At 44.2% G+C, this 12,904-nt stretch overlaps 1 protein-coding gene across 1 annotated transcript in view; it reads left to right on the top strand.

The window, feature by feature from the left end:
- LOC115199156 (oxysterol-binding protein-related protein 8) overlaps positions 1–12,904 on the top strand; it is a gene marked incomplete in the record, with an annotated part of 77,436 nt that overhangs the window by 17,741 nt on the left and 46,791 nt on the right. Inside the window, 1 exon segment of the mRNA XM_029761770.1 lies at positions 12,670–12,740. Coding sequence (XP_029617630.1) covers positions 12,670–12,740 — 71 coding nt within the window.

Raw genomic sequence — 12,904 nt, 5'->3', positions numbered from 1 at the left:
CTGACTAGCCTTTTATAGGACTAATATAATGTAGCCTACTGACTAGCCTTTTATAGGACTAATATAATGTAGCCTACTGACTAGCCTTTTATAGGGCTAACATCATGTAGCCTACTGCCTAGCCTTTTATAGGACTAATATAATGTAGCCTACTGACTAGCCTTTTATAGGACTAATATAATGTAGCCTACTGATTAGCCTTTTATAGGACTAATATAATGTAGCCTACTGACTAGTCTTTTATAGGACTAATATAATGTAGCCTACTGCCTAGCCTTTTATAGGACTAACATCATGTAGCTTACTGACTAGCCTTTTATAGGACTAACATGTAGACTACTGACTAGCCTTTTATAGGACTAACATAGTGTGGCCTACTGACTAGCCTTTTATAGGGCTAACATGTAGACTACTGACTAGCCTTTTATAGGACTAATATAATGTAGCCTACTGACTAGCCTTTTATAGGACTAACATCATGTAGCCTACTGACTAGCCTTTTATAGGACTAATATAATGTAGCTTACTGACTAGCCTTTTATAGGACTAATATAATGTAGCCTACTGACTAGCCTTTTATAGGACTAACATCATGTAGCCTACTGACTAGCATTTTATAGGACTAACATAATGTAGCCTACTGACTAGCCTTTTATAGGACTAACATCATGTAGCCTACTGACTAGCCTTTTATAGGACTAATATAATGTAGCCTACTGACTAGCCTTTTATAGGACTAACATCATGTAGCCTACTGCCTAGCCTTTTATAGGACTAACATCATGTAGCTTACTGACTAGCCTTTTATAGGACTAACATGTAGACTACTGACTAGCCTTTTATAGGACTAATATGTAGACTACTGACTAGCCTTTTATAGGACTAATATGTAGACTACTGACTAGCCTTTTATAGGACTAATATGTAGACTACTGACTAGCCTTTCATAGGACTAATATGTAGACTACTGACTAGCCTTTCATAGGACTAACATAGAAATGTTGTCCCACTTCTACTCTGTTATAAAGCAATATTACCCAGTCCCTTAGTGAGGACATTTGATGATACATGATAAGACATCAATATTACCCAGTCCCTTAGTGAGGACATTTGATGATACATGATAAGACATCAATATTACCCAGTCCCTTAGTGAGGACATTTGATGATACATGATAAGACATCAATATTACCCAGTCCCTTATTGAGGACATGTGATGGTATGTGATAAGACATCAATATTACCCAGTCCCTTAGTGAGGACATGTGATGGTATGTGATAAGACATCAATATTACCCAGTCCCTTATTGAGGACATGTGATGGTATGTGATAAGACATCAATATTACCCAGTCCCTTAGTGAGGACATGTGATGGTATGTGATAAGACATCAATATTACCCAGTCCCTTAGTGAGGACATGTGGTGATATATGATAAGACATCAATATTACCCAGTCCCTTAGTGAGGACATGTGGTGATATATGATAAGACATCAATATTACCCAGTCCCTTAGTGAGCACATGTGATGGTATGTGATCAGTAAAAGGGGTGAAAATAAGTGATTGTGCTGTTCTTGCGTGACCTCACTCACTCACTCTCTCTAACACACACACACACACACACACACACTGGGTCTTTCTCCGTCCACACTGTTCTTCATCACAGGAAAAGCCACTGTGGTCAGCACCGCTGGATATAATGCTTGCCGCTAAACCACAGCTCACTTTAATCTCCGATCCACGTCACACACACAGACCACACACACCACACCACACACAGACTAGCACGGACATCCCAATTCAGCCATTATTTTAGGACAAACTTCTCCAAAAGAGGGCAAGATATTGGCCCAGTCCCAAATCAACTCGATATAGGCCTAGTTCCAAATCAACTTCTAGATATAGGCCCAGTTCCAAATCAACTCGATATAGGCCTAGTTCCAAATCAACTTCAAGATATAGGCCCAGTCCCAAATCAACTCGATATAGGCCTAGTTCCAAATCAACTCCTAGATATAGGCCCAGTTCCAAATCAACTCCTAGATATAGGCCCAGTCCCCAATCAATTCCTAAATATAGGCCCAGTTCCCTATCAACTTCTAGATATAGGCCCAGTTCCTAATCAACTCTTGGATGTAGGCCCAGTCCCAAATCAACTCCTAGATATAGGCCCAGTCCCAAATTAACTCTTAGCTTCCAGGCCAAGATATATGCCCAATCCCAAATCAACTACTAGCTCCCAGCCCATTACCCCTGATAGATCTGAAAAGATTGGATGGGTGTATGCAACAGGGTTAAAGTGATGTAGGGGCTAGGTATTGAATTGGGATTGTGCTCCCGAGTGGCGCAGCGGACTAAGGCACTGCATCTCAGTGCTTGAGGCGTCACTACAGAATCCAGGCTGTATCACAACCGGCCGTGATTGGTAGTCCCATAGGGAGGCGCACAATTGGCCCAGCGTCGTCCGGGTTTGGCCGGTGTAGGCCGTCATTGTAAATAAGAATTTGTTCTTAACTAACTTGCCTAGTTAAATAAAATTCCAATAAAAAACAAGTTGTTTAAGGGTACTTTAAGCAGCACGTCAAATTTTTGAATGGTCATGTGACACCTCCTTATCCTCTCTCTGTCCTGTTGTCTAGAGGAGAACTCACCAGACCCATTGTCAGTTTGCACAGTAAGCAAGCAGCCTTTTCATTTGCCGTTAGTTCGTTTGTTGTCGGAGCTTTGTGTTGTAGTTACCAGCCGTTGGCGACTGACGGCCATCATTTTTGCCCGTTTCTAAATGTAGAATCGGTTTGCACTCAGGTTTGCAAGTTACGAACGGCACTCTGTTCAGAGGTGCTGATTACTCTCGGCTGGTAGTCGCTCGACAATCCTAGTGGTCTGTCCATGCCTTTAGTGTGTGTGTGTGAACTGTCTGTCTGCACAATAAGGCAGGCAAGATAGCAGTGAATAGGCTTTGAGTAGCCTGATTACCCAAGAGCCTCTCTTTCAAGCCTAAACTGATCTCTCTTTTTCTCTCTCTCTCCCCTTTTCTCTCTCTCTCCCCTTTCTCTGTGTTTTGGTAATGCGATGGTGTTCGTTGCATAACCAAATTCCTTTTTGAAGATGGAGGAGACAAACCCTAGAGAGTCTCACTGAGTGTGCCCCGACCCAACCCTAGTGCCCTAGACCATATATTGGAAATAGGAAGGGTCCTTCTAAGTGCACTTGGGGCCACTTATCTACCTTGTCTCCATGGAGATGAGCTTGTTGAGTGGGTTCTGAGGATGTGTGGGGCCTGGAGGAGCCTCTCAAGGTCCCCTCTCCAGTCTGTCGTCTTTTCATCCCACGACATTGTCTTCGGATCTCCACAAAACGAGACATGTTGTTTAAAACGTCCATATATATTACATAACGTGTTGTTTTTGAAACCCAACAGCAGCTTTTGAATCTGCTTGTGAGACGATCAATCTTGTAATAATCATTCTATTTCATAGGCCTAATATATATTGTAATGGTTGATAGTAGCTCTTGATTGTGCTGCGTATGTTGAGGTGGTTGTGGTAGGAGATCTCAGGAGACATATCATAAGCCCTTATGTCTAATAGAATTGGTAGTCCGTGAATCGTCTTAAGTCATTTATATTCATGGTATTGATGGTGATGAGTACAGTCGTGGCCAAAAGTTTTGAGAATGACACAAATATAAATTTCCACAAAGTTTGCTGCTTCAATGTCTTTAGATATTTTTGTCAGATGTTACTATGGAATACTGAAGTATAATTACAAGCATTTCATAAGGGTCAAAGGCTTTTATTGACAATTACATGAAGTTGATGCAGAATCAATATTTGCAGTGTTGACCCTTCTCTTTCAAGACCTCTGCAATTCGCCCTGGCATGCTGTCAATTAACTTCTGGGCCACATCCTGACTGATGGCAGCCCATTCTTGCATAATCAATGCTTGGAGTTTGTCAGAATTTGTGGGTTTTTGTTTGTCCACCTGCCTCTTGAGGATTGACCACAAGTTCTCAATGGGATTAAGGTCTGGGGAGTTTCCTGGCCATGGATCCAAAATATCGATGTTTTGTTCCCCGAGCCACTTAGTTATGACTTTTGCCTTATGGCAAGGTGCTCCATCATGCTGGAAAAGGCATTGTTCGTCACCAAACTGTTCCTGGATGGTTGGGAGAAGTTGCTCTCGGAGGATGTGTTGGTACCATTCTTTATTCCTGGCTGTGTTCTTAGGCAAAATTGTGAGTGAAGTTCTTGATGATCCGATAAATGGTTGATTTAGGTGCAATCTTACTGGCAGCAATATCCTTGCCTGTGAAGCCCTTTTTGTGCAACGCAATGATGACCGCACGTGTTTCCTTGCAGGTATGTCCTGACCAGCAGAGGGCGTATTGCTTAGTCTAGGTCAGGATGTGGCAGGGGGTTTGTGTTTGTTAAATGTTGGGTTGATGATTGGGACTTCCAATTGAAGGCAGGTGTGTATAGTTGCCTTTGATTGGAAGTCCTATATAGGTGTGTGTGTTTGTCTTTGGGGTTGTGGGGAATTGTTTTTGCACTTGCTTTGTGAGCCTGCAAAACTGTTTGCTGTCGTGAGTACTGTTTTTGGTTTTCCAGTGGATACTTTACTTGTTTTGTTAATTAAAGAAACATGAGTGTCCACACTTCCGCTGCGCCTTGGTCCTTCTCTCTCATGTATGACATTTTCAACGATGAGTACGACTTATTCTGTGACAGAATTCCCCACCACCAAACCAGGACCAAGCAGCGGAAGAAGGCTGGCGAGGACTGGGAGACACAACGGGTAAGGGAGACCGAGAGGCACCCCCAAGATTTTTTTAAGGGGGGGCACAAGGGCTGTTTGACGGGGCAAGAGCTGCCCGCCAGTCAACAGTCGCCAGAGCTGCCCGCCAGTCAGTCGCCAGAGCTGCCCGCCAGTCAACAGTCACCAGAGCTGCCCGCCAGTCAACAGTCACCAGAGCTGCCCGCCAGTCAACAGTCACCAGAGCTGCCCTGAACTGCCAGAGTGGCCAGACTGCCCTGAACTGCCAGAGTGGCCAGACTGCCCTGAACTGCCAGAGTGGCCAGACTGCCCTGAACGGCCAGACTGCCCTGAACTGCCAGACTGCCCTGAACTGCCAGACTGCCCTGAACTGCCAGACTGCCCTCCGGTCCAGCCCGAGTGGCCTCTGGTCCAGCCCGAGTGGCCCTCCTGCCCTCCGGTCCAGCCCGAGTGGCCCTCCTGCCCTCCGGTCCAGCCCGAGTGGCCCTCCTGCCCTCCGGTCCAGCCCGAGTGGCCCTCCTGCCCTCCGGTCCAGCCCGAGTGGCCCTCCTGCCCTCCGGCCCAGCCCGAGGGGCCCTCCTGCCCTCCGGCCCAGCCCGAGGGGCCCTCCTGCCCCTCCTGCCCTCCGGCCCAGCCCGAGGGGCCCTCCTGCCCTCCGGCCCAGCCCGAGGGGCCCTCCTGTCCCCCGGCCCAGCCCGAGGGGCCCTTCTGTCCCCCGGTCCAGCCCGAGTGGTCTGTCTGCCAGGGTCAGCCCGAGTGGCCCGTCTGCCCGGTGCAGCTATCGGCGCCATCAAAGTGGGCGATGCCGAAGGTGGAGCGAGGTCCACGGCCTGCACCTGAGCCACCTCCAGGATAGGTGGGTTGGGGAGGGAGGGTGTAGCACAGTGCCGTCGTTGACGGCAGCCACCCTCCCTTCCCTCCCTAATGGTTTAGGGGTTATTGTTTGTTGGTTTTTGTTGGGGTATTGGGGATTTTCTTGTGTTTTTCTTTTTTAGGTGCATCCTGGAGTCTGCACCTTGAGGGGGGGGTACTGTCACGTCCTGACCAGCAGAGGGCGTATTGCTTAGTCTAGGTCAGGATGTGGCAGGGGGTTTGTGTTTGTTAAATGTTGGGTTGATGATTGGGACTTCCAATTGAAGGCAGGTGTGTATAGTTGCCTTTGATTGGAAGTCCTATATAGGTGTGTGTGTTTGTCTTTGGGGTTGTGGGGAATTGTTTTTGCACTTGCTTTGTGAGCCTGCAAAACTGTTTGCTGTCGTGAGTACTGTTTTTGGTTTTCCAGTGGATACTTTACTTGTTTTGTTAATTAAAGAAACATGAGTGTCCACACTTCCGCTGCGCCTTGGTCCTTCTCTCTCATGTATGACATTTTCAACGATGAGTACGACTTATTCTGTGACAAGGTAACCATGGTTGACAGAGGAAGAACAATGATTCCAAGCAACACCCTCCTTTTGAAGCTTCCGGTCTGTTATTCAAACTCAATCAGCATGACAGAGTGATCTCCAGCCTTGTCCTCATCAACACTCACACCGGTGTTAACGAGAGAATCACTGACATGATGTCAGCTGGTCCTTTTGTGGCAGGGCTGAAATGCAGTGGAAATGTTTTTGGGGGATTCAGTTCATTTGCATGGCAAAGAGAGACTTTGCAATTAATTGCAATTCATCTGATCACTCTTCATAACATTCTGGAGTATATGCAAATTGCCATCATACAAACTGAGGCAGCAGACATTGTGAAAATTAAAATTTGTGTCATTCTCAAAACTTTTGACCACAACTGTAGAATCTATACCAGAGCAGTGGCCTCTGATGCTCAACGTGTCCCTTCTCCACTTGTTAATGATGTAAGGTGCGTTTTACAGCGGGCATTCATTTGACACAGATAAAGACAGGGGCCCTGTCTCTGTTTGTTTTATAGCAGGAGAGCTGCTTCGTACTGGAGCCAGCCGAATGATTTGAAGCTTGTTACCACACTGATTTATCCTTGTAATACAGCGGTGGAAAGCTCAGAACGAGCAGTAAATCTCTCCTCGTAAAATGTAATATATAGCATTGAGCGGTAGCTGTGATACCCTGCTGCTTTCCAGCCCGGGACTACAGTATGCTATGAATGATTATCTACACCGCTGCAGTCCATCTTTAAAAGCTTTAGAATTTCTCACTAATGGACCTTTTCACAGAGTAACGGATTGACTACTTAATAATAATCCCCTTAGTTTGAAGTTTGTCAACCGAAAGGCATTTAGCGATAAATCCCTGAAGAGGACCTGTCTAGTTCGACAGAAGATGTATATGTCAGATCTCAGATCAGATGTTGATCTATGCACTGTTTGGATCCAGGCTGGTTGTTTGAGCAGCTTAACCTTGGATGTCTCTCATAGTCGTCTCTTAATGGCTGCAGTGAGTACAGCAGATTGAGAACGTCCTTTCTGACTCAGTGGCAATGTTCCTCCTGTTAGTGTTCTGGCAATCTGCTTTAGCACGTGTGTGTGTGTGTGTGTGTGTGTGTGTGTGTGTGTGTGTGTGTGTGTGTGTGTGTGTGTGTGTGTGTGTGTGTGTGTGTGTGTGTGTGTGTGTGTGAGAGAGAGAGGGGTTGGCACCAGGGGGCTGTGTCAATCACAGCTCATTTTCTATCAGATGTTGTCAATCTCACACCAGTGAATCAGAAACAACACTTTAAGACAGCTGTCATACTGATCTACTTTTCAGACTGCTGAGATCTAGGATGCATCCCTACTCCCTATATAGTGCACTACATTTTACCAGAGTCATATGGGCCCTAAAGAGAATTTGGGACGTAGTCCTAATGAATTATTCACAAGCTCCCTTTCTGTGCAACATGCAGGTGATTGAACTCACACATGTGGTGAACACACTTGAACTTCCCCTACTTTCATCTTAGTGGGATCGTTTAGACATAAGGAACCTGGATTAGATTTAGTGGGCTATTTGGTTCTATTATCAGGGCCAGGTGTTTAGCCCCTGACAGAGAAATCCCATGTCATCTCTGAAAGTGCAGTAACTTTCCAAATGCCAATGTAACTTGTGGACTTGGTGAAGCCTGTCTCCTGTGGGCGTCATGTCGCTGTGTGTACCATCTGCATCCTAAAATCTGGTACCCTATATATAGTGTGTAGGGAATAGGGTGTGATTTGGGATATTGCCTGACTATCTGACTCATAAAACCAAACTAGGGCTGGGAACTGACCTCACGATACAATGTTATCACTCCAGCAAATATCTCCTACATCTGCACATTGATCTGGTACTGGTACTCCCTGTATATAGCTCTACATTGATCTGGTACTGGTACTCCCTGTATATAGCTCCACATTGATCTGGTACTCCCTGTATATAGCTCCACATTGATATGGTACTCCCTGTATATAGCTCCACATTGATCTGGTACTGGTACTCCCTGTATATAGCTCTACATTGATCTGGTACTCCCTGTATGTACCTCCACATTGATCTGGTACTCCCTGTATATAGCTCTACATTGATCTGGTACTGGTACTCCCTGTATATAGCTCCACATTGATCTGGTACTGGTACTCCCTGTATATAGCTCTACATTGATCTGGTACTGGTACTCCCTGTATATAGCTCCACATTGATCTGGTACTCCCTGTATATAGCTCCACATTGATCTGGTACTGGTACTTCCTGTATATAGCTCTACATTGATCTGGTACTTCCTGTATATAGCTCCACATTGATCTGGTACTCCCTGTATATAGCTCTACATTGATCTGGTACTCCCTGTATATAGCTCCACATTGATCTGGTACTCCCTGTATATAGCTCTACATTGATCTGGTACTCCCTGTATATAGCTCCACATTGATCTGGTACTCCCTGTATATAGCTCTACATTGATCTGGTACTCCCTGTATATAGCTCCACATTGATCTGGTACTGGTACTTCCTGTATATAGCTCTACATTGATCTGGTACTTCCTGTATATAGCTCCACATTGATCTGGTACTCCCTGTATATAGCTCTACATTGATCTGGTACTCCCTGTATATAGCTCCACATTGATCTGGTACTCCCTGTATATAGCTCCACATTGATCTGGTACTGGTACTCCCTGTATATAGCTCCACATTGATCTGGTACTGGTACTTCCTGTATATAGCTCTACATTGATCTGGTACTCCCTGTATATAGCTCCACATTGATCTGGTACTCCCTGTATATAGCTCCACATTGATCTGGTACTGGTACTTCCTGTATATAGCTCTACATTGATCTGGTACTGGTACTCCCTGTATATAGCTCAATATAGATCTGGTACTGGTACTCCCTGTATATAGCTGCACATAGATCTGGTACTGGTACTCCCTGTATATATCTCCATATTGATCTGGTACTGGTACTCCCTGTATATAGCTCTACATTGATCTGGTACTGGTACTCCCTGTATATAGCTCCACATTGATCTAGTACTGGTACTCCCTGTGTATAGCTCCACATTGATCTGGTACTGGTACTCCCTGTATATAGCTCAATATAGATCTGGTACTGGTACTCCCTGTATATAGCTGCACATTGATCTGGTACTGGTACTCCCTGTATATAGCTCCACATTGATCTGGTACTGGTACTCCCTGTATATAGCTCCACATTGATCTGGTACTGGTACTCCCTGTATATAGCTCCACATTTATCTAGTACTGGTACACCCTGTATATAGCTGCACATAGATCTGGTACTGGTACCCCCTGTATATATCTCCATATTGATCTGGTACTGGTACTCCCTGTATATAGCTCTACATTGATCTGGTACTGGTACTCCCTGTATATAGCTCCACATTGATCTAGTACTGGTACTCCCTGTGTATAGCTCCACATTGATCTGGTACTGGTACTCCCTGTATATAGCTCAATATAGATCTGGTACTGGTACTCCCTGTATATAGCTGCACATTGATCTGGTACTGGTACTCCCTGTATATAGCTCCACATTGATCTGGTACTGGTACTCCCTGTATATAGCTCCACATTGATCTGGTACTGGTACTCCCTGTATATAGCTCCAGATTTATCTAGTACTGGTACTCCCTGTATATAGCTCCACATTGATATGGTACTGGTACTCCCTGTATATAGCTCCACATTTATCTAGTACTGGTACTCCCTGTATATAGCTCCACATTGATCTGGTACTGGTACTCCCTGTATATAGATCCACATTGATCTAGTACTGGTACTCCCTGTATATAGCTGCATATTAATCTGGTACTGGTACTCCCTGTATATAGCTGCATATTTTTCTAGTACTGGTACTCCCTGTATATAGCTCCACATTGATCTGGTACTGGTATTCCCTGTATATAGCTCCACATAGATCTGGTACTGGTACTTCCTGTATATAGCTCCATTCTTGTGTATTTCTTTATTATTATTATAATTTTTTAACTCTGCATCTTCGGGAAAGGTTCGTAAGCAAGTATTTCACTGTAAAGTCTACACCAATTGTATTTGGTGCATTTGATTTGATACTTATGTGCAAATACACTACCGGTCAAAAGTTCAAGAACACCTACTTATTCAAGGGTTTTTCTTTATTTTACTGTTTTCTACATTGTAGAATAATAGTGAAGACATCAAAACTATGAAATAACACATATGGAATCATGTGGTAACCAAAAAAGTGTGAAACAAATCAAAATATATTTTATATTTGAGATTCTTCAAAGTAGCTACCCTTTGCCTTGATGACAGCTTTGCATACTCTTGGCATTCTCTCAACCAGCTTCATGAGGTAATCACCTGGAATGCATTTCAATTAACAGATGTGCCTTCTTAAAAGTTCATTTGTATAATTTATTTCCTTTTTACTGCGTTTGAGCCAATCAGTTGTGTTGTGACAAGGTTGGGGGGTATACAGAAGATAGCCCTATTTGGTAAAAGACCAAGTCCATATTATGGCAAGAACAGCTCAAATAAGTGAAGAGAAACGACAGTCCAGCATTACTTTAAGACATGAAGGTCAGTCAATACGGGAAATGTCAAGAACTTTGTAAGTTTCTTCAAGTGCAGTCGCAAAAACCTTCAAGCGCTATGATGAAACTGGCTCTCAAGAGGACCGCCACAGGAATGGTAGACCCAGAGTTACCTCTGCTACAGGGAATAAGTTCATTAGAGTTACCAGCCTAAGAAATTGCACCCCAAATAAATGCTTCACGGAGTTCAAATAACAGACACATCTCAACATCAACTGTTCAGAGGAGACTGTGTGAATCAGGCCTTCATGATCGAATTGCTGCAAAGAAACCACTACTAAAAGACACCAATAATAAGAAGAGACTTGCTTGCAGCAGGGGTAACTCTGGGTCTTCCTTTCCTCTGGTGGTCCTCCTGAGAGCCAGTTTCATCATAGCGCTTGATGGTTTTTGTGACTGCACTTGAAGAAACTTACAAAGTTCTTGGGCCAAGAAACACTAGCAATGGACATTAGAACGGTGGAAATTTGTCCTTTGGTCTGATGAGTCCAAATTGGAGCTTTTTGATTCTAACCGCTGTGTGGATGAATGGATGATCTCTGCATGTGAATTTCCCAATGTAAAGCGTTAAGGAGGAGGTGTTATGGTGTGGGGATACGCCATCCCATCTGGTTTGCGCATAGTGGGACTATCATTTGTTTTTCAAAAAGACAATGACCCAACACACCTCCAGGCTGGTTAAGGGCTATTTTACCAAGAAGGAGAGGGATGGAGTGCTGCATCAGATGACCTGGCCTCCACAATCCCCCGACCTCAACCAAATTGAGATGGTTTGGGATTAGTCGGACTGCAGAGTGAAGGAAAAGCAGCCAACAAATGCTCAGCATATGTGGGAACTCCTTCAAGACTGTTGGAAAAGCATTCCAGGTGAAGCTGGTTGAGAGAATGCCAAGAGTGTGGCTATTTGAAGAATCTCAAATATAAAATATATTTTGATTTGTTTAACCATTTTTTGATTACTATTTGATTCCATATGTGTTATTTCATAGTTTTGATGTCTTCACTATTATTCTACAATGTAGAAAATAGTAAAAAAAAATAAGAAAAACTCTTGAATGAATAAGTGTTCTAAAACCTTTGACCGGTAGTGTACATGTATTGTGATTTTATATGTAGTGTGATTCGATACTGTGATTTTACATCGATTTGATATTCCAAACATATTGCTCACCTCATGTCTGCTGCAGAGACAAGAGAGACCATGAGTAAATGAGTTTTGATTGGTCAGGGAAATGAAAGTGCTGAGACCATGTTGGCTCACTATTTCAAAAGAAGATGGAGAACCAGCTATAGGATGAAAAACACTCTTCCTACAGTAGCGCTACACAGAGGCAAATGTTGATATATCATCCAAAAATATTATTGTGATATGTAACTATACATTTTTTCCCACATCACTAATCCAAATGATATTATCAATCTATAACTGTGTGCCTCTGTGTCTGTCCTTCCTGACTCTGCGCTCATTACAAAATGGGCTGTGACGATAGAGGCACTGGCCATGAAATATTCAGAGGGACTGGAGCCTTCTGGTGAAGAGCAGGGCCTGTACACAGGGGACTGCTGCTGTTCTCTCACCACAGCCACTGGGGTTTTAAAGAGGGAGCTCAGCTGTGGTTGGCTTGCTAGATAGTACTCTCCATTTAGTCTGACCTTGCTGACGGACGGTGTTAGGTGGCTCTGGAGTAAAGTTTCCCCTAGGTACAGATCTAGGATCAGATTCCCCTTCCCAAATCCGAACCTTAACCATTTTTGGGGAAAATGCACAACTGACCCAAGATCAGCGTCTAGGGGCAACTTCACCCTACACCATTTCAGTGCCTCAGGGACACATGGAGGACGTTTGGGCTGATTGGTTTCTCTCTTTTCAGGTTTCGACCGGGGGAAAGAAGATTCCCTGCCTCCGAAAGAGGACTCCTCTCACTCCATATCCAAGAGCAAGGTACGGTCCAAAAATACACCCCAGACTTCCTCTCCTCTCACAGCTCTCCTGTCCTTTCTCTCTTTACAGGATGTACAAGGACAGAAAACATACCCATCCACTCACTCTGAAGCAGAAACTTTTGAAATCAACTTTATATCTTTGGCCAAAGTTCCCAATTAAGC

This window comes from Salmo trutta, chromosome 8 (genome assembly GCF_901001165.1).
Source record: "Salmo trutta chromosome 8, fSalTru1.1, whole genome shotgun sequence".
Classification (NCBI taxonomy): Eukaryota; Metazoa; Chordata; class Actinopteri; order Salmoniformes; family Salmonidae; genus Salmo; species Salmo trutta.
The sequence above is the reverse complement of the archived record's forward strand: the minus strand, read 5'-3'. Positions and strand labels throughout refer to the sequence as shown.